Source organism: Eptesicus fuscus, chromosome 5, assembly GCF_027574615.1.
Source record: "Eptesicus fuscus isolate TK198812 chromosome 5, DD_ASM_mEF_20220401, whole genome shotgun sequence".
NCBI classification, from domain to species: domain Eukaryota; kingdom Metazoa; phylum Chordata; class Mammalia; order Chiroptera; family Vespertilionidae; genus Eptesicus; species Eptesicus fuscus.
The window spans coordinates 105,265,763-105,288,407 of NC_072477.1; the positions used below are offsets into that span (position 1 = coordinate 105,265,763).

At 42.0% G+C, this 22,645-nt stretch overlaps 1 protein-coding gene across 1 annotated transcript in view; it reads left to right on the forward strand.

Annotated features, from left to right (window-relative positions):
- Positions 1 to 22,645, forward strand: part of HMG20A (high mobility group 20A) — a 128,274-nt gene that overhangs the window by 44,969 nt on the left and 60,660 nt on the right. Inside the window, exon 2 of the mRNA XM_054716665.1 lies at positions 13,378 to 13,470. Coding sequence (XP_054572640.1) covers positions 13,382 to 13,470 — 89 coding nt within the window. The 5' untranslated portion in view covers positions 13,378 to 13,381. The remainder of the gene's footprint in view (positions 1 to 13,377; positions 13,471 to 22,645) is intronic.

Below are 22,645 nucleotides of genomic sequence, written 5' to 3' on the forward strand. Positions count from 1 at the left end.
TGGTGAAAGAAATAGACTTACAAGACCAGGAAGCACTGACAGTCCCAAACAAGGTAAATGCAAAGAAGCCCACACCAAGACACATCATAATTAAAATGCCTAAGGTTAAAGACAAGGAGAGAATCTTAAAAGCAGCAAGAGTAAAACAGTTATCTACAAGGGAGTGCCTATATGATATCAGCTTATTTTTCAACAGAAACTTTGCAGGCCAGAAGGGAGTGGTAAGAAATATTCAAAGCGATGAAAAGGGAGGGCCTACAACCAAGATTACTCTACCCGGCAAAGCTCTCATTTAGAATTGAAGGTCAGATAAAGACCTTAATGGACAAGAAAAAGCTAAAGGAGTTCATCACCACCAAATCAGTATTACATGAAATTTTTTTTGTGTGTATTTTAATAATATATTTTTGTTGATTTCCCAGAGGAAAGGAGAGGGAGAGAGAAATAGAAACATTGATGATGAGAAAGAATCATTGATGGGCTGCATCTTGCAAGCCCCCTACTGGGGATTGAGCCCACAAACCTGGCATGTGCCCTTGACCAGAATGGCACCCGGGACCCTTCAGTTCACAGGCCCATGCTCTGTCCACTGAGCCAAACCAGCTAAGGCCATAAATGTTAAAGGGTCTTCTTTAAGCAGAAAAAAAAAAGATTAAAAATATGAACAATAGAAGGGCAATAAATACATATCTATCAATAATTGAATCTAAAAATTAAAATAAATTAACAAAATGAACTGATGAATAAAAGAGAACCAGGTATGGAAACAGAACAGACTGGTGAATCACAGAGGGAATGGCAGGGGTGGGAAGAGATTAACCAAAGGGAATATATATATATAAATTTTATACACACACACACACACACACACTCACACACTCACATGTATACACACACGCGTGCGCGCGCACATTATCCAGGGACACCGACAATAGGCTGGGGAAGGACTTGGGCAGGGTGGGATCTGGGTGGAGGAGAGCCATGGAAGGGGGAAAAGTGGCGGACATCTATAATACTCTCAACAATAAAGATTTAAAAATAAAAAAACAAAGTGTAAACCCCAAGGTAATACCATTTTTCCATTCTTCCAGGTACATGATACACCTATTTACTTAAACACCAGTTGAGAACCAAACTATTATATATCTTTGCCTTTGAAGATATATTTATCTTCTTTCCCCTTCCAGAGCAGCATTCATTACATTTCATACGTGCCTTGCATGGAATTTCAAAGTTCAGTGTGACCTCTCTACTGGGACATTACCAGGCACAGATGCCTGAAGGGCTTTTGGCAATCAGTGGTTAGTATCCATGATTCGGTTTAAATCACCCTTTCAAGGACCATATGAAAGCAGTCTTACAGAATCCTAATCATATTCTTAGGAATCATTTTATTTTCCAGCTTATTGTAGATTAGAGGCTTTTGGGTTTCACCAAACCAATTCCTCATTTCCTTCTTTTGTTAATCTTGGCCACAAACCTTCCACCTACTTCATTACTCATTTTGTAGGGACCTGACTATTCAGTAACAGAAAAATTACATCTGAAGGCATATGGGTTGAGTAAAACAAACAAGTTTATAAAAGGAAAAGGAAGAAGTGTGTGTTCTCTGAACTTCCTTTGTTATATGATCTGTTTATGTGTTAAGGTTAGGTAGGTAGTCCAGCTGTCTCCCCATATTTCTAAAATAACTAGATATCTGGGAAACACCCAAAGAGGGTAGTGTTGTCATAATGAATGAAAAGACACTTCATCTGTCCACTCCTTTTGAGGTGTGGGAGAGATGCAGACTATTGAGTTTCTTCAAAGGCCATCCTATCTAATAAAAAGGGAATATGCAAATTACCGTCACAAAGATTGCAGGCCCACAGTGGAGCCGGGGTTTCTGTAACACAAGATGGCTGCGCCCACAGCAGAGGTCGAGTTCCCATAACGAGCCTTAAGGAGCAATCACCAGGGAGCTGAGGCTACGTGGCGCTGGGCCAGGGCAGGGGACCTGAGCTTGCGCCTCCTGCCTGGTGGGACTAGACAGGGGACCTCAGGCCGCACCCCCTACCCCTGGTGCCAGGCTGGGGTACATCGGGCCATGCCCCCTGCCCAGCACGGCTTGACAGGGGGACCTCAGGCCATACCCCCTGCCCCAGCGCTGGCCCGGGGACCGCAGTCTGCGCCCCCCGCCCCTACACCGGGCCAGGGGACCTAAGGCCACACCCCTTGACCAACGGGACTTGACGGGACCTCAGGCCACGCCCCCCACTGGGCGGGGCTTGGGGACACTGAGGCTGCGCCTCCCCACACACACCCAGTGGGTATTGATGGGGGACCTGAGGCTGCGCCCGGCGTCATGCCAGGGGACCTCGGGGTGGGGCCGGCCAGGTCTGGATCTGGCCCAATGAGGTTGTGGCCGGCTGGGTCTGGGTCTCGCCCAATTTTGAGGCACTGCTGGTGGACGGCGACTTGACTCTGGGTCCCATGACGCGCCCCAGACTCTGACAGGAGGGAGATTTTCATATACATTTTACTAATTTTCTTTTATCTCTGACACTTCTATTATAGAGAAAGGGCAAATAGCAATATTAAAATACTAGCTCCAATTAATCCCCTTTTAATGTGCACAAATTTTATGCACTGGGCCACTAGTATATTTATAATGAGACTTTTAGAAAGAAGCTAGTAAAATGAGTCCTTTTAAGGTTTGGGGGTATATATCTGACTACTTGAATGTTTGCTCTTGGTATACAGTTTGACCCTATGCCATCTAATTGATTAGTTTTCTTTTGATAAGGTGAATATTGGTTTAAGGTTATATTAGTAGTCTTTAAAGCTTGGGCTCTAATCTGGCCTGTGTATAATCTGAATAAAATTTAAGTGCACTTGTGTCAGGATTTTTCTAGAAAACATCTAGAATGGATTTTTGCAGGATTTGTTACAGTCCCCTGTAAGTCCTCTATCTTGAGAAATTGTAAAGGATTAGCAAGCATCCATGCACATGAAAGAAACTCTTTACTGTGTGCCAAAGAGAAGTTCCTCTCTATGCTTTCCATGCTTTATCCACTATAATGGGTAGAAGGTAAACAGAGATGCATGTTTTTTCACATTAAGCTATTTATTGAACCTGGTCTGCTAAATAAATTTAGAAGTAAAAATGAGAAAATAAAAATAAGAAGCACATCATTCTTTTGGAAGTTAATTTATTGAATATTTAGAATATGGTGTCCGTGTCATCTGCATTTTCTTACTTATTTCTACCTCAATAGGATGAATTCTAGCTCTATTTTGGCTGCTGCACTTTCCTTTTGATTGCTAGTTCATGAGGTGTCCTAGGCAGGCGCACGTGAAATAACTGGAAGGAGCTCCCAAGTGAACTCCTAATTTGCTTCTCAGTCCTCCCAGTTGATTGAAGCACAGTTTCTTGAATGGTTTTCAGTTCCACTTATGTGACTAATGTTTGGGGTCACTTTTGATTGTTTTGTTTGAATATCACTTTCATTATGAATGGAAGGCTGCTGCTTTTAGCAATATGGATTAAAGCCCTGGGTGGTAAGCACTGAAGGGGGAAAAAAAATTTTTGTAGTGTGTGGGAACCCTAATCAGAGTACGCGATGATTAAGGCCAATTTGACATATGTATGCGTGCAGGCAAGGACACAGCCGTATTATTAAGTGAAAGGCCCCTTTGCCCTATGCCTGTGCGTTGGCAATGACTCAGTAGTAGCAATATACGTTCTGCACAAGCGCACCCTTATGTAACCTGTTTATGTTAATTTAGCACTAGCATCACTAATTGCCATGAGGCCTCTTTTCTTTGAGTATATAACACTAATTGGCAGGAGTCTCTTTTGTTTGAGTGTGTATATAAGTTACCACTGACCAGCCAGTGCCTGCTTTTGTGGGGCTACTTTGAAGAACTCCTTTGTCTGATGGCTCCTTCTGTAGCAATGTCTACTTGGTCTACATTAAAGTCTCTCTTATATATACCTACGACTTCTCATGTCTCCGTCTAATACCTGGCATCCAAGGAGCTGTGCTCCCACATACGCTAAATGAAATTACTCTCTTTGTAACTATCACTTACCTTTCAAGTCTGATAACCTCAAGGTTTAGTGATTTGTTTTCTTCAAGTTAGCTTAGTTTTCTGTACCCAGATATATCTATTTTTGTTACTCATCATGGTGATGTAGAGCATATTTCTGACCTAGAAGTATGGTTTTCTTAACTCTGAACCACATCATTCTGCCTTCTATCCTCCACTTCCTTAGCATTATTTCCCTTTAGTGTTGTATCATAAATCAGCGAAAGAGATACAAAATGCCTTAATAAGCCAATTAGGAGTTGTTCATTGCACACGGCCCAGAGGCAGATGTCTCTTCCAAATCTCTGAGCACCCCATACAGAAAGGTTCCCGTATTTATACTTTTCGAGCCTCTTTGTTTGCAGATACTACAAAGGGCTCTGTGTGAGTTATTGTTACAGACAGTTGTAACGTTGAATACATAATTAGTTTGTACTTTGCATAAGAATATGGTAATTGTTATCAGTATTAGTCTATTTTAGTCTCTTACATTGAATGGCTGGCTTGCACGGTCAGACAGTTAAGTTTATCTTTTTCTATTATTTGAACTAAAAACAAAGTCATTTAAGAGACTGTCTTAAAGTGACAGAGTTTACAGGACTAGGGACTATCTAACAACAGCAGAGAGTTTCAAACAGCAGTTTTTATACAAGATGGAGGTCACTATGCTGCATTCCCCACTGATTTTATGTAAATGAGTCAAATCATTGACTCTTGGGAATGGCTAACATTGCTAACCTACTCAGCTTTGAGGTTTCCTTTACTAAGTCCTATAAAGAGAATTAATAATACGGCACATGTGAAAGTTTTATCTTTAGAGAATCCTTCTGCCTGTGCTGTCTTTAGCCACGTTGGGATCCCGTCGACCTTGACTGCTATGGGCGTGGTCAGGATGATGGTATGTGGTCCCCTCTAAGTAGGAGTCAATCCTTGAGTTGTAAATTTCTTTACCCACACAGAGTCACCAGGGCGAAAGGGATGGACAGGATCAGAAGTTGGCACAGGCAGAGCATCTTGGATGTGCTTCTGGATTGCTTTCCGGGTAGACTGTAAAGCCTGTAAGAACTTGAGTAAAGATTGGTTATGGATTTCACCTTCTCTAGATTGGGTTTTCATGTAAGCTGGTGAGGTGGGTGGGTCATGGTCTGGAGAAGTCACTAGAATCTGTAGAGGCCCCACTGGTTTTAGGGCAGCCTCCTGAGCTGCTTCCTCTGCAGCCTAGTGCCCTATTGCTTCTGGGGAGTCCCCTTGTCTTACATACGTAGAGGTGGAAAGACTTAGATACATCTACTAGTGCTAGTTGGCCCGTCATCCTTGCTCTGCTCATGTCTGTCTAACTGCCTACTATATATTACCTCAAGGATCCTGGCTCTGAATTCTTTCAGGGAAAGGGGATGCCGGGATTCTTGTGTAATTACTTCCTGCTGAGGGGGGTCAGAGGTTTCTCTCAGAGCCAAGAGATCCTTGCTGTCTGTCAGATGGACCATGAGGCCTGGGCACAGAAGGAGGTGGGCTTGTGACCTGGTGGAGACAAACTATAACAAATGATCTGGTCAAGGGAAAGAAAACATTTCAATTTTTGAACCTCTATTGAAATAGAATTTTCCTCCTCAAAATTACCTCTATGTTTATCAAAAGAACCAAATCAGGACCAGTTTATCTATTGTATTCAATTTGGCCTGATTGTTTGCATAAACACAACAAGAATGGTAATTGACTACCTTTGCCAGAATTTCATAATTCAATCTTATTGTACCCCGTAGGGCCAGGAAGCCAACCTGTCCAGCTGCTGTCAGGCCTGCCTGCAGTATCTGCTGAGTTAGGTGAATCCCTCACCTGCAGCGACTCCACCTGGGCCCACACCCTAGGCTTCGGCAGCCCTACTACTCATTGCGGCCTAGAGTGCCCTTATTGCTCCCCTTCTACTCTGACCAACCACCAGTGAAGTTAGGGCATGGGCCTGATTCTCCAGCACCAGCTATTTTCAGGGCTACCAACCAGGATACCTGGCTTTCTCCGTGGCACTCTTTTTGGCTTCAAGTCTTCAGAGCTCTGACAGGGCTTCTTAAAAAATGACACTCCAAAGTTTTTGGTCAATAAAACCACTTGTAAACCAGTCTTATTGAATTTATGCAAAGAAATGTATTGCCATGATTTATTAAGCATTGCCAAATTTTGGAGGAATTATAAAAGGAGAAAAATACAATAACCTGCTTTAAGATCTTCTGATTTTTTTGTCAGTCCTTTTAAAGGATTCTTCAGAGTAATATTTTTCTAAATGTATTATAACAAAACAGTAACTTTCTTTAAATGGCAAGAAGAAATTTAAAATGTGTCTACACTTAAATAGTCACAGCTGTCCCTGTAGTAGGGTTCCCTGAATTTGACTTGTCGTTAAACTACTTATGGTCTCTGGGAGTGGTGACACGCCTTCTCAAAACAGACTAAGGGAGCTTTATGCCTTCACAGGGTCTCACATGCCACAGGACCTCACTGGGTCTGTAATTCCTGTGACAGAGGGCTGGTACTCACCACTTCACTACTTCCCTCTGTTCCAAACAGTCCTCCCCCAGTTTCCTAATGTTGAGGTTTGTGCCACCCCTGACAGGGGCATGGTCACACAGGCCTGCAAGGCAGTATACAGGCTGCCAACTGTCTCTCAATAGAGACCAAAACCTGATGGGTATTGTTCTTTGCCCATTTCGGCACCTGCCCTTTTGGCAACTGCATTCAAACCTGTAAGACAATTAAAAGTTAATATATTTACAAAATGAAGTATAACATTAGCACTGCCGCTGCTTCTTACAGCTATATCTTCTGCTACCAAACATAACACATCATAGGGGTGTACAAACATCTTAGGGAGGTGATAAAAGTCTAGTTTGACCTTCTCACACAAAGCAAAACTGTCCTTGTCTCTCTGGAGTCATGTCCATGACGACACAGGCATCATCTAAGTCTGTTATACAGTTTTCTGCAGGCCACTGTCAGGGGTGTGTATGGTGGCCATTTTCTCTTTCTAGCCACAAACACAGTCTGTCCAATTTCCCTAAAATGTATTCTGGCACGGGAGAAGGTTGTTTTGCTGTACACAGGCAGCTTAACCCCTATTCAGCTGGGCTTGGACCTCTGTCTAGCAAACTGCAGTCTGTAAGTTCAATATGCAGCCTCCGGGCCTCCTAACCCAACGGGGTCTCTGCTAGTCCCTCAGTCAGACTCCTCCTCTCTAGGAGAATCTGAAAATCCTGAAGGCTCTCCGGTCCATGGAAAGTGCTTTTCCTTTGTTCTCTCCTATTAACCCTGTTTATTAGTTACAGGGCCTTGCCATCCCTGTCTCTCATCACTGCTTGATTCCTAGTGGCGAGCCAAACACAGCCGGGGCTGCAGGGAGAGACGGTTTGCACATAGCAAAGCGCTCCTGCAGTGGTGGCTTGGGCTTCAGGCCCTTGCTTCCCACCTGTCCTCTTTCCTGGCAGAGACTGCGGCCTTGATCTAGCACAACTCAGGTAAGTGAGAAACCAAGGGCGCCAGCAGAGCGGCTTGCAGCCAGCAAAATCAACAAAAACTTATGTCTCCCTACTCTCCCTGCTGACATCCCCTCCCCTCTGCATTAAATATTTACTTTGTCCTAGCAGGGGAAACAAGTCAAGTGGTCTGAGATTCTGTACATCTAGGCTTTTTACATTTAAGGATACTTCCTTTTTTCTCTTATATCAGTTGCTTTCCCTCACGGATTTTTCCTCTTTGTGACAGAGGAAGTTGTGACATAGGCAAAGGCGGAGACTATGGGATTCGGGGATTATAAGGTGGAGGGAAGTCTGCTTCCTCTGATGCCGGAGGAAGAACCGTAGACTTGGAAGGTGTCCCCCTTCCGGCACTTTCCTTCGCAGCGCCTCCCTGGGGCCAATAACTAATACCCGTACCCTAATTTGTAAGGCACAACTTTGTATCCATGGTGGGGGATTCTGAACCAAATCTAACCATTTATCTAGGTAAGGAAATTGATCTGGGTGTCCGGGATCTCCTGTCACTGTACTCGAAACTGCTTTCACAAGTCCGGGATCAAGAGACCCTGTGTCTAGCCAGCCCACCCCGAATTTGGGCCATTCTGACTTGCATGAAGTTTGTAACTTTTTCTTTGAGAGCTTTATGCCATATTCATCCTCTGAGAAACCTTCCCTAAAATGCCTTAGCATGTATTCCAAGGGGGTTTTGGCCATGCTGCCCCCCCTCCCATTTTGAAACAGAGAGATACAATTCCCACAGAGAGAAAAAATAGTAACAGCCAAAGTTTCGGAAAAAACCATAGGCCATTGCTGTAGCAACCCCCCCTGGAGGCTGGGAGTGACCTGTGGAAAAAAATGACTCTTAGTCGGACGGGAAAAGATAGCGAATGAGAATAAGGATGTGTAGGGAGATTTCTTGTGGACTGAAAGCCTAGAAGCCCTTCTGAATGAAAAGATATTTAATCCAGTTACAGATGCTGTCAGGATCAGGAATGAAGGAGGAAGGGAAAGACTAGGTTATGTCCTCTGGGGATCCTAATAAATAACTGAAAATGGCAAGTCATACAAAACATACAAGCACGAAGACAACAGACAGCACAAGACACACAACCAGGGTTGACAGGTCCATAGATAGTTGTTTATAATAACACTAGTTGGATTCCCTTCTCTTTGATTTCCCCAATTTATTTTGCTTGGCTCAGAGCCAGAAACCTCCTACTTCAGCATTAGTTCTGCCTCGGGTGGCTCAAGTGGGACCATGATGTCACAGGCAGGGGCAGTTCCCAGTAAATCTCACCTTTTTGAGGGAGTTTTTGGCAAGATTTGCCCCTGGAAGTCTCCATCCACCAAAAGAGATAAGACAAGCCATAAATAACAAGTTCTTTGTTCTTTGAAATTTACTACTTCGTTGCAAAGAGTTAACATGAAAAGACTTCTCTATTGCTTTTCTTACAAGCAATCTTGGAACCTAGCCGGCCTTTGTTTTCTCTGGGCGAAACCCTTTCACAAATTGATACCTTTAAATCTACCCCAGAGGAGGAGAAACCAAGATGGCGGCATAGGTAAACAACTATACTGCTGCCTTGCACAACAATTTCAAAACTGCAACTGGAAGACAGAGAGGACATTGTCCAGAACCACCGGAAAGCTGGCTGAGTGGAAATTCTACAACTAGAAGGAAAGATAAAAGCACACTGAGACCCAAAGGAGCTGTAAAGGACAGGTGTGGAGACGCGTGCGCACGGAAAGGGCGGGCGGCTGAATACGTGGCTGGCTTACGGCGCTCGGAGAGGGCGGGCAGCAAGCGCGCGGCTAGCTTTCTCATTCAGGAGGGAAACAAAACATCCCGACTGCACTGAAATCCAGTTCCGGGTGAGACTTTGGGTACCCATACTCATTCGGGGAGAAACTGGACTGTCTGGCAGTGGGTGAAACTCAGGGCAGCCTTCTCTCAGAGGTGCGTGCAGCCATTGCTGCAGAACACTGAGACACAGGGGCCTCTTAGGTCGGGGCTGACGGGAAACCAAGGCAGTCTGCTCCACCCTGAGACTCGGCCCCATCCAAACTGAGCACAGAAGCTCTCCCAGCGGAGACACAGCTGATCCTCACAGCCAACTGGCCTGGAGGTCAACTCCTCCCAGTGATACTAACAACAATCTAGGCATAACTATAACAAGACTGCATACACAGCCCACAAAGGGGTGCACCAAAAATGTCCACCTCAGGTAACTGGGGAGGCCGAGCCACTGGGCCCTATAGGACACCTAGCACACAAAGCCACTCCATCAACTCAGGGAAGCAGCCAAAATGTGGAGACAAAAATGCAGGCCAGAAATGAAGGAAATGGAGGAAAGTAAACGAAAGGATATAGAGTTCAAAACCACGGTTATAAGGTTTTTCAAGAATTTCCTAGAAAAGGTAGATAAATTTAACGAGACCCTCGAAGATATGAAAAAGGATCAACTAGAAATTAACCATACACTGACTGAAATAAAAAATATTATACAGAGACCTAAAAGCAGACTAGAGGATTGCAAGAACCAAGTCAAAGATTTGAAATACAAACAAGCAAAAAACACTCAACTGGAAAAGCAAAAAGAAAAAAGAATCCAAAAAGTTGAAGATAGTGTAAGAAGCCTCCGGGACAACTTCAAGCATACCCACATCAGAATTATGGGTGTGCCAGAAGAAGAGAGAGAGCAAGATACTGAAAACATATTTGAAGAAATAGTGACCGAAAACTTCCCCCACCTGGTGAAAGAAATAGACTTGCAAGTCCAGGAAGCGCACAGAACCCCAAACAAAAGGAATCCAAAGAGGACCACACCAAGACACATCATAATTAAAATGCCAAGAGCAAAAGACAGAGAGAGAATATTAAAAGCAGCAAGAGAAAAACAGTTAGTTACCTACAAGGGAGCACCCATACGATTGTCAGCTGATTTCTCAACAGAAACTATGCAGGCCAGAAGGGAATGGCAAGAAATATTCAAAGTGATGAATAGCAAGAACCTACAACCAAGATTACTCTACCCAGCAAAGCTATCATTCAGAATTGAAGGTCAGATAAAGAGCTTCACAGATAAGAAAAAGCTAAAGGAGTTCATCACCACCAAACCAATACTATATGAAATGCTGAAAGGTATTCTAGAAGAAGAAGAAGGAGGAGGAGAAGAGGGGGAAGAAGAGGAGAAGGAGGAGGAGGAGGAAAGATAAAAATTATGAACAACAAATATATATCTATCAACAAGTGAATCTAAAAACCAAGGGAATAAAAAATCTGATGAACAGAATAAACTGGTGAACATAATAGAATCAGGGGCATAGAAAGGGAGTGCACTGACAATTCTTGGGGGAAAGGGGAGTGGGGGTGCAGGAAGAGACTGGACAAAAAACGTACACCTATGGATGAGGACAGTGGGGGAGGAGGTAAGAGCAGAGGGTGGGGTAGGAACCTGTTGGAGGGGAGCTATGGGGGGAGAAAAGAGGAACAATTGTAATAATCTGAACAATAAAGATTTATTAAATTAAAAAAAATAAATCTACCCCAGAATTTCAAAATTTCAACTTAATCCAATAAAATCGCATGCTAAGTACGCTGATTCCCTCTCTGACAGAGTGCAAAACCCTGGGAAAAGGAGATCCTCAGCAGCTGCTTGGGGGTTTTTGCAGTCCGCCAGAGCACCCAGCCTTAAATAAATCAAATGTTTTAGCCAGACGAATCAAGAGAAGTGCAGAATAAATCAAAGTAACTTCTGCTTTTACACAGGCTCTCACACTTATATTTATAGACCAGTGAATGAACAGTTAATTATGCCAAGACAGACAAACATCCGTACTCACACTCTCTCAGTAGACTAGCCCAAATGGAAGCTGAGCAGATAACTGAAACAATGCCCAACTCCCCAAATGGACGTGGGGGCACTCCTGGCACCCACACCCCAAAACTCTCAACCAACGTCTTGGTGAGAACCTACCAGAGGAGTTAAGACTGCGTTCAGTCCCCCTTCTCAGTAACAAAGTGGCTAGTCCCAAACAGCAAACAGCAAAGTGAACTCAAAATTCCCTAATCGAATTCTAATTCACCCACCTTCAGAAGCTTTATTTCTGATGATTCCAGAAGAATGCAGAGGCATGTCAGGTGTACTTCTCTGGCTGTCACGACCACAGAGAAGTGTCTCTGGGGCCCTGGAACTTCATCAGGTGGCACCTCCCCTAGAGAACCTCAGGGCCTGGCAGCCAGGCAGGGAGGCCGTTCATCCCAGGTGTCCAAGACTAGGTGCAGGTAGGCACCTGTCTCTTATCTCGCTGGGGCCTCCAAATGTTGTATCATAAATCAGCAAATGAGATACAAGACGCTTTAATGAGCCAATTAATTAGGTGTCGTTGATTGTGCGCGGCCCAGAGGGAGGTGTCTCCTCCAAATCTCTGAGCACCACATATAGGAAGTCTACCGTATTTATACTTTTTGAGCCTCTTAGTTTGCAGATATTACAAAGGGCTCTGTGTGAGTTATTGTTATAGACAGTTGTAACCTTGAATACATAATGAGTTTGTACTTAGCATAAGAATATGGTAATTGTTATCAGTATTAGTCTGTTTTAGTCTATTACATTGGATGGCTAGCTTGCAAGGTCAGACAGTTAAGTTTATCTTTGTCTATTATTTGAACTAAAAACAAAGTCATTTTACAAAATAACAGACTGTCTTAAAGTGAAAGAGTTTATAATGACAGACTTTACAGGACTAGGGACTATAACAATAGCAGAGAGTTTCAAACAGCAGTTTTTTATACAAGATGGATGTTATTATGCTTCATTAGAGGGCTCAGTTTGTCATCATTTAATGTAAGGATAATTCATTTGGGACTGCGATTTGGTAATGCTATAATAACAATACCTTTCTTTATATAATAACTACTAGAAGCCTGATGCACGAAAATCATTCAAGAGTACGCCTTCTTTCCCAGGCTGCTGGCACTGGCTTCCCTCTGGCACCTGGGACCTGAGCTGCCCTCGCATTCCCCACTTCGTCCAGAGGGACATCCAGTCTAATTAGCATATTACACTTTTATTATTATAGATACTCAAACCGCTTACCATCTATTAGCCTTTCTCTGTTTAGGATGTACTTTCAGTTTAATCCTTTACAATAATCCTGTGCGTAGGTCAGTAATTTTGTCTAAGATAATGAGATTGTATCTCAAAGACGTTGAATAATTTGCTCAGGATTGCAGTACCGCTTAACAATTTCTACAGGAAATGAAGAATACTTTTAAAGATATTCTGAATAAACAAAAAAGGAATTTTCTATACTGTGTCTGGGTTGTAAAAAACTAACTATTTTAAGTCTGTTCAGTTGATTAAGACCAGGATTGAAAGCCCATTTTTTAAAACATATTTTTATTGATTTCAGAGAGGAAGGAAGAGGGAGAGAGAGAGAGAGAGAGAGAGAGAGAGAGAGAGAGAGAGAGAAACATCAATGATGAGAGAGAATCATTGATCAGCTGCCTACTGCACGCCCCCCACTGGGGATCAAGCCTGCAAACCAGACATGTGCCCTTGACCAGAATTCAACCTGGGACCCTTCAGTCTGCAGGCTGAGGCTCTGTCAACCGAAAGCCCATTCTTTAACCATAGAGTTTAAATTGATGTGTCCGAATCAAGAAGAAAAATAATCAGGTCAGTTTCTATTCTGCTGCTGACGTGATAAAGTTAAGGAAGGCTGGCTCTTAAATTAGTGAAACTTGCACTAGAAGTAATTAAGCCATTAATTAATTTTTATTCTCTCTTTCTTTTAGAGAGATGGAAACTTTGATGACTAGTTCCACCCTGCCTCCCCTTTATGCAGAGGAAGATGGCTCCAAGGAGAATAGTGATCTGGCTACAACCCGGTAAGCAGCTGCATTGGGACACTGTGCCTCTGCCTAGGCTTCAAAACAAAGCTTCTGACAAAGTATAGGTGCTAAAGAGGCAGTTTAGGTCATAAGAATAGAAGGTAGGTTATTGCACTTTGTAAAGAGAGAACTATTATAATCTGCGTTCAGCTGTCGCAGTGCTCTGGCTCCTGTGAACAGTAATATGTGGGGTCTAACAAACATCAGCAACTCCCGGTTAAGAGAATTACATAGTCAGCTTTAAGGAAATATCTATCGCAGGATTACCTCTGAAAATGAAATGCATTTTCTGTTTGAATTGCCACAGATATCAAGACAATTTTCCCCCAGAGGTCTGATCTTTTTTTTTTTAAGATCAGATTTTTTTAAATATGGTTCTTTCTTCAAGGTGCCTAGGAGCTATAGCTGACTTCGTTTCTTTTTTATTCTCCTATATCATTACTTTGCTATGTTTGCACAGGTAAGTAAAGGCAGATTTAAAAGGGCTAGAGAACTATGGAATTGGACAGCAGAGTGTTGATTACAGAAGTGGCGGGGGAGGGATGGAGGTGAAAGAGGGTGTTAAGCTTTAGCCAGTGACGGTGATGGGAGCTGTGAAGAAATTCACAACTAAGAGAAGAGATGCAGAGATGAAATTTATTTTACTTTCCAAGAGAGGAAAGGGCCAATGTATTGCTACAGGACAGGGAACAAAGAGGGGCTTCTGCTTTTAAAGAGCAAGCAATTGCAGTTGCTAAGCGACAAGGAAAGAAGGGGGATTGTGTTGAAGTGAGCAGATACCAGGGGGTTGTCTTGAAAAGTTCGTTTGTATGCTTTCCAGGAGACAATCCAGCAGATGTCCTAAGGAGGTGTCTTACCAGTATTTTTCCCAGTAAATCATGCTCAGAGCAAAAGTTATGAAGAGTTCAAAAGAAGCTTGTTTGAACTTTCTACTAAGTAGAGACTCCTTGGTGAGAACTATCCCTGAGATGTTAAAACAGCAGGGAGGAGGGGGATGCCAGGATGTAGCTTGAGAGTAGGTTATCTTGTCCCAAAGTTTGAACAGAGGAGCTGTTTGAATCAGAGGAACCAACAGTCTTGGGGTTTAATTACCAGGTGCTTCTCATAAATTGTGGAAGGCCATAACAAAGAAAAAGAAAGGCCTCTGAGAATAGGGAAAGAAAGCTAGGAGATACTTAAGATGTAGAATCGAGAGAACTTAATGGGTTTCAAAGGTGTTGGAAAATTTTTAATTTTTTTTTTAAAAAAGGGCTACACTTGAAACCAATAAAAATCTATTACACTTGAATTTTTATGTTTTCTGTTTACAAATTATTTGCCAAAAAGAAATATATTCACTAATAGATTAAAGTGCTAGCTAATCCCCAAAATGAATTATTTTAATATTGGCTAGAGCTCTTTAAAATAGAGTATACTTTGTAATTCTGTTTCCTTTCTTCAAATTTATTTTCTTTTTTTTTTTTTTTTTTTTTTTTTTTAATGAATCTTTATTGTTCAGATTACAATTGTTTCTCCTTTTTCCCCACATATCTCCCCACCACCCAGTTCCTACCCCCCCTCCTCCCTTACCTCCCCCCGCGCTGTCCTCATCCATAGGTGTATGATTTTTGTCCAGTCTCTTCCCATACTCCCCACACAGACACCCCTTTCCCCCTGAGAATTATCAATCCACTCCCATTCTATGCCTCTGATTCTATTAAGTTCACCAGTTTATTCTGTTCCTCAGATTTTTAATTCACTTGACTTTTAGATTCACTTGTTGATAGATATGTATTTGTTGTTCATAATTTTTATCTTTCTTCTTCTTTTTCCTCTTTTTAAAGAATACCTTTCAGCATTTCATATAATGCTGGTTTGGTGGTGATGAACTCCTTTAGCTTTTTCTTATCTGTGAAGCTCTTTATCTGCCCTTCAATTCTGAATGATAACTTTGCTGGGTAGAGTAGTCTTGGTTGTAGGTTCCTGCTATTCATCACTTTGAATATTTCTTGCCACTCCCGTCTGGCCTGCATGGTTTCTGTTGAGAAATTAGCTGATAATCGTATGGGAGCTCCCTTGTAGGTAACAAACTGTTTTTCTCTTGCTGCTTGTAAGATTCTCTCTTTGTCTTTTGCTCTTGGCATTTTAATTATGATGTGTCTTGGTGTGGTCCTCTTTGGATCCCTTTTGTTTGGGGTTCTGTGCGCTTCCTGGACTCGTAAGTCTATTTCTTTCATCAGGTGGGGGAAGTTTTCGTTCATTATTTCTTCAAATAGGTTTTCAGCATTTTGCTCTCTCTCTTCTTCTGGTACCCCCATAATTCTGATGTTGGTTCGCTTGAAGTTGTCCCAGAGACTTCTTACACTATCTTCAACTTTCTGAATTCTCTTCTCTTCATGCTTCTCTGGAGGAGTGTCCTTGGCCTCTTTGTATTCCAAATCTTTGAGTTGATTCTTGCAATCCTCTAGTCTGCTTTTGGGTCTCTGTATAATATTTTTTATCTCAGTCAGTGTATGTTTAATTTCTAGTTGGTCCTTTTTCATATCCTCAAGGGTCTCATTGAATTTATCGGCCTTTTCCATGAAATTCTTGAAAAACCTTATAACCGTGGTTTTGAACTCTATGTCCAGTCGCTTATTCTCCTCCATTTCTTTGGTTTGTGATCTGTTTCCTTGCCTTCTCATATTCTCTGCTTCCCTGAGTTGGTAGGGTAGTTTTGTCTACTAGGTGTCCTATTGGTTCAACGGGTCAGCCTCCCAGTTACTTGAGGTGGACACTCTTGGTGTACCCTTGTGTACTGTGTGTTCCCCAGCAGGAGCTACAACAAGGGCTAGTTTTCTCCTCCTTTGCTTGGGCGGTTTTGGAGCAGTCTGGAGCTGTAGTTGGTTAAGCTGCCACAGAACAGGCCATTTATATGCAAAAGCCGCTGTGTGGAGCCTGGGCGGGTTTGTAGAATGTGCGGGGCGGGGCCTCAGGGCTGGGCGGGGTCTCAGGGCGTCACTAGGCTGGGGCGTGGCCAATGGCGATGGCTGCCGTCAGCCGTCTCTGCCTTTCCACGTTTCCAAGTCCCTGCGCCCCGCGCTCCAGCGCAGTAAACAATGATTGCTGGGCACACCTCTGCAAAAAAGTCACTCTCACTTTCCGACCTGATGGCCGAGAGTCCAGCTTCTCCCCGTAGGCGTCTGGGTCCCCCGAGTGTCCCCAGAAACTGGATTTCAGAGTGATCGGGAGCTTGTCTCCCTGCGGGTTGAAGAAAAGCCGCGCACCCAGCCGCCCGCCGCCGGCCCGATTCGAGTGCCTCCGTACCTCAGCTTTTCAGCGATTGTGCTCCTTTCTCTTCTCAGCTGTAAATCTTCCACTGAGCCAGCTTTCCCGTGGTTCTGGGTGGTAGACGTTTTTGTCTTTTAGTTGTGTTTTTGAAATTGTTGTGTGAGGCAGCAGATTAGTTGTTTAACTATGCCGCCATCTTCCCCAGCATCAAGAACCCATCTTCCCCAGCATCAAGAACCAAATTTATTTTCTACCTCATTAATATCTGCCTCTCACTTCACTATATTTAGTCTTGTTCTCCAAGACTTTGCTAAAGTCTGCCTATTGCTACATCCAATTCATTCAATAATAACTTTTCTGAGTGTTTACTATGTACCAGACACAGTTCTAGGTACCATAGTAAGCAATGATCAAAACAGACATAAATCCCAGCCCCTGTAGAGCTCAAATCCTACCAGGGAAGTCAGACAAAGAAAACAGGATAAATAAGTAAAATACATACTATGTTGATAAGAAGTATAGATTAAAATAACTATAGATTAAAGATAATAACTATGGATTAAAAGAACTATAGAATTCAGTGATGGCGAACCTATGACACGCGTGTCAGCACTGACACGTGTAGCCACTTCTGATGACACACGGCCGCTAAGGCGGCCGCATGCTGAGGATGAAACATTTGCTGCTCCTGAGGATGAAACATTTGCAAAATAATGTTTTTTCCTCAAAGTGACACACTACCCAAGTTATGCTCAGTTTTTTGGCGAAGTTTGACACACCAATCTCAAAAGGTTGCCCATCACAGCTATAGATACAGTTTTAGATAAGATGGCCCAGAAAGGCTTTAATGAGAAAATGACTTTAATAAATGCCTGAACAAAGGAAGGTAACTAGCCTGCAGTTATTCTAGGTAGAGGGAGGAATGACTACCAAAGGTAGATGTGTTTCTACCTTTTAGAAATAGCCAAGAGGCCAGTGTGGCTGGAGCAGAGTCTGTGAGGGAAAGATGAGTAATTGAGGACTACATCAGTGTTTCTCAATCTGTAATGTACATATGAATTGCCTACAGAGCTTATTAAAATGTAGGTTCTGGAGTCAGAAAGTTGAGTTAGTATGAGAAGTTCTACATTTAATGAGCTTCCAGGTAATGGCTGGGCTACTGGTGTGAGGCCCATATTTGAGCAGAAAGGAACTAGATCTTGTAGGATCTTAGAGGTCAAAGTGAGCACTTTAACTGTTACTCTGAGTGAGATGGGAAAGCATTGGAGGATTTTGAGCAGAATAATATGACCTGACTTATTTTTTTATAAGATCCCTATTATGTTGAGAATCAAGTGAAGGGAGCAGTTGTTGAAGCAAGAGACCAGTAAGGCTCCTGAAATAATTGAAATGAGAGATGGTGACTTAAAGAACATCACTAGTGATTTTGACAGGAATATTTTTGGTGGAATCATGAGTCAAAAACCTCACAGGAGTTGGTTTCAAAGATAATGGGAATGGGGAATAGTGAGAAGTATAGAATTCTAGATATATTTTAAAGGTAAAGAAAACAGGATTTCCCTGAAAGACCAGATAAGCTATAAGAAGGGAGAAAAAAGCAGTCAAAGACAACTCCAAGATTTTGGCCTAAGACAGTGGTCGGCAAACTCATTAGTCAACAGAACCAAATATCAACAGTACGATTGAAATTTCTTTTGAGAGCCAAATTTTTTAAACTTAAACTTCTTCTAACGCCACTTCTTCAAAATAGACTCGCCCAGGCCGTGGTATTTTTGGGGAAGAGCCACACTCAAGGGGCCAAAGAGCCGCGTGTGGCTCGCGAGCCGCAGTTTGCCGACCACGGGCCTAAGAGAATAAAGGGATGGAATTAACTTACATGGGTAAACTAAGCAGGTATGGGAGGGAATTTTAGGAGCTCAATTTTGGAGATTTTGTATAAAATATCCACACAGAGAAGTCAAATAGGCAGCTTAATAATCAGGTTCTGAAGTTGGAGGAGGTCTAGACTACAAAGAAAAACTTGACGGTCATCAGTATACATATAGCTAACATTTAAAGCCATGAGACTTGATGAGGTCACTGAAGATATGAGCATCGTGTACATAGAAAAGGGAAAATGCCTGAGCTTGGGATACTTCAGCATTTAGAAGTCTGGCAGAAGAGGAAGAGTCAGCAAAGACTAAGGGGGTAGCTAAAAGAGCATCAGAAAAAAAACAGAGATCTGGCGGAGGGGAGGGTCCTGGAAATCACATAAAAATTGAGGGGACTAGATCAACTGGTCAAATACTTCTGGAAGGTCAGGTAAGATGAGGACTGAGAAATGACAATGGATTTAAGTGTGGAGGTTATTGGTGACCTTGACAAGAGTTGTAAGCACTGTCTCCTTTTGGTTGGTTTTAGGAGAGAAATTGAAGGCAATAAGTATAAACAATTCTTTTCCAGGAAGTCAATAATATAAACAATTCTATAAAAGGAAAAGAGAAAAATAAAGTAGGATGAAAAGAGAGAGAGAGAGAGAGAGTGAGAGAGAGAGAGAGAGAGTGTGTGTGTGTGTGTGTGAGTGAGATGTTGTTGTTGTTTTAAGATAAGAGTAATAATGCCACATTTGGGTGCTGGTTAGGCCAGTCCAGTACAGAGGAAAGAATTGGTGGTGACAGAGAGGGCAGAATGCTGAAAACATGTCTTGGAGTAGGTAGGCTAGCCAGTGTGAGATTGTGGGAACCCTGTTCAGAGTACGCCAGATGTTCAAGGCCAATTTGAATGTGGGGGCCCTATCTACAGTACGCCAAGGCCAATTTACCAGACACAGGTACAAAAGCAAGGATATAGCAATCTTACTACACTACACAGGCGAGCCCTTCTATAACCCAAAGATTGATGTCACTATTTGGCAAGAAGCCTCTTTTGTCTATGTTAGTATAAAAGTATGTTATTGACCAGCCAGTGAATGGCTGCTTGGTATGGCTCCTGTGTTTGCTACTGTATTAGTAAGGGCTGCTACTTTGTCCGGCTATGTTGTAAGGACTGCTTTATGTGATGGCTTCTTGTTAGCTGTGGCTACATAGTCTACAATAAACTCTCTCTTACACACCTACGACTGCTCATATCTAATACCCGGTGTCCATCAAGGTCCAGTTCCTGGCAGGGAAGTACCTATATACCCCACAGGGATCTGGGACACAAATGGAAGAGTTGTTGGCTTTAGCTAAGAACATGGACAATTCATTCATAGAAACAAAAGAGCCCCTTTTTCTCTTTTTTTGTGTGTTTTTTTTTTTTTTTTTTTCAGTCTTTATCTAGCTCGTTATCTCCAAAGCAATTGATAGCTTTTACTACTCCCTTATACTTCATGTCTATTTCAGTCAGGGATTCATAAGATTATTCTTTCTCAAATGCAGTTCTCATATTTTACTGAAATAAGAATGTGCAAGAGTTAGTAACTTAAAAATTGATGGCACAGTTGAAATGAGAATGACACTAAGAGAAAAGCTGCCTAAGATATTCCAAAATGATTGCAGTATTGGAAAACAAAGCTCAAGATCAAACTATATCTCTGTTGAAAGGGTCAGAAAAGTATAAATTCTTTCATTTTTCAGAACAATGTGCATCTGCATTCATTCATTTCTAAGTCTACTGTAATCTGGTTTTTATTTCCAAAATTTCACTAAAACTACTTCATAAAATTGCCAGCAAATTTTAAGTCTTCAGATTTAACAGACACTTTCTAGCCTACCATGCATAACATCTGCAACTTTTTACTTGGTTAATAACCACTTTTTAAAAATTTATTGTGAGTTGTTGTTTTTTTAATTTTTTGTTTTGTTTTGTCTTATTTTTTCATTTTTGAACTTCTTTTAGCTGTGCTATTTTCTTTCTTTTTCTTATTAATTCTTTTGTTTTTTGTTTTTTTTCTTATTAATTCTTTATTGTTGAAAGTAATACATATGTCTCCTTTTTCCCCATTGACCTCTCCCAGCATGCCCCTGCCCCCCAGCACAGGCCTCACCCCCACTATTGTCTGTGTCGACTGGTTATGCTTATATATATGCGAACAAGTCCTTTGGATTGATCTCTTACAACCCCTTCTATCCTCTACTGCCTTCCCTCTGAGGTTTGACGGTCTGTTCGATGCTTCTATGTCTCTGGATCTATTTTTATTCATCACTTTATGTTGTTCATTATATTCCACAAATGAGTGAGTTCATGTGATACTTATCTTTCTCGGACTGGCTTATTTCGATTAGCATAATGCTCTCCAGGTCCATCCATGTTGTTGCAAATTGTAAGAGTTCTTTCTTTTTCACAGCAGCATAGTATTCCATTGTGTAGATGTACCACAGTTTTTTGGTGTGTTTTTTTAATGTTACATGCAATAAACATTAATATTTCAAGAAAAACGGTTTTAAATATAATGTTATATGCAATAAATATTAATATTTCAAGAAAAACAATTTTAAATATAATAATGTTACATGTGTTGTATTGTAAATCAGCAAATGAGATACAAAACGCCTTAATGAGCCAATTAATTAGGAGTCGTTTATTGCACATGGCCCAGAGGGAAATGTCTCTTCCAAATCTCTGAGCACCCCATATAGAAAGTTTCCCATATTTATACTTTTCGAGCCTCTTTGTTTGCAGATATTACAAAGGGCTCTGTGTGAGTTATTGTTACAGACAGTTGTAACCTTGAATACATAATGAGTTTGTACTTTGCATAAGAATATGGTAATTGTTATCAGTATTAGTCTATTTTAGTCTATTAAATTGGATGGCTAGCTTGCAAGGTCAGACAGTTAAGTTTATCTTTTTCTATTATTTGAACTAAAAACAAAGTCATTTAAGAGACTGTCTTAAAGTGACAGAGTTTACAATAACAGAGTTTACAGGACTAGGGACTATCTAACAACAGCAGAGAATTTCAAACAGCAGTTTTTATACAAGATGGAGGTCACTATGCTTCATTCCCCACTGGTTTTATGTAAATGAGTCAAATCATTGACTCTTGGGGTGGTTAACATTGCTAACCAACTCAGCTTTGAGGTTTCCTTTACTAAGTCCTATAAAGAGAATTAATAATATGGCGCATGTGAAAGTTTTATCTTTAGAGAATCCTTCTGCCTGTGCTGTCTTAAGCCATGTTGGGATCCCATCAACCCTGACTGCTGTGGGCGTGGTCAGGATGATGGTATGTGGTCCCCTCTAGGTAGGAGTCAATCCTTTGGTGGTAAATTTCTTTAGTCACCAGAGCGGAAGGGATGGACGGGATCAGAAGTTGGCACAGGCAGAGCGTCTCGGACATGCTTCAGGATTGCTTTCCGGGTAGACTGTAAAGCCTGTAAGAACTTGAGTAAAGATTGGTTATGGATTTCACCTTTTCTAGATTGGCTTTCCATGTAGGCTGGTGAGTTGGGTGGGTCATGGTCTGGAGAAGTCACTAGAATCTGTAGAGGCCCCACTGGTTTTAGGGCAGCCTCCTGAGCTGCTTCCTCTGCAGCCTAGTGCCCTATTGCTTCTGGGGAGTCCCCTTGTCTTGCATACGTAGAGGTGGAAAGACTTAGTTACATCTGGTAGCGCTAGTTGGCCCATTGTCCTTGCTCTGCTCATATCTGTCTAACTGCCTACTATATATTACCTCAAGGATCCTGGCTCTGAATTCTTTCAGGGGAAGGAGATGACAGGCTTCTTCTGTAATTACTTCCTGCTGAGGTGGGTCAGATGTTTTTCTCAGAGCTAAGAGATCCTTGCTGTCTGTCAGAGGGATGATGAGGCCTGGGCACAGAAGGAGGTGGGCTTGTATTCTGACAGAGACAAACTGTAACAAATGGTCCAGTGGAAGGGAAAGAAAACATTTCAGTTTTAATAACCTCTATTGAAATAGAATTTTCCTCCTCGAAATTACCTCTATGTTTATCAAAAGAAC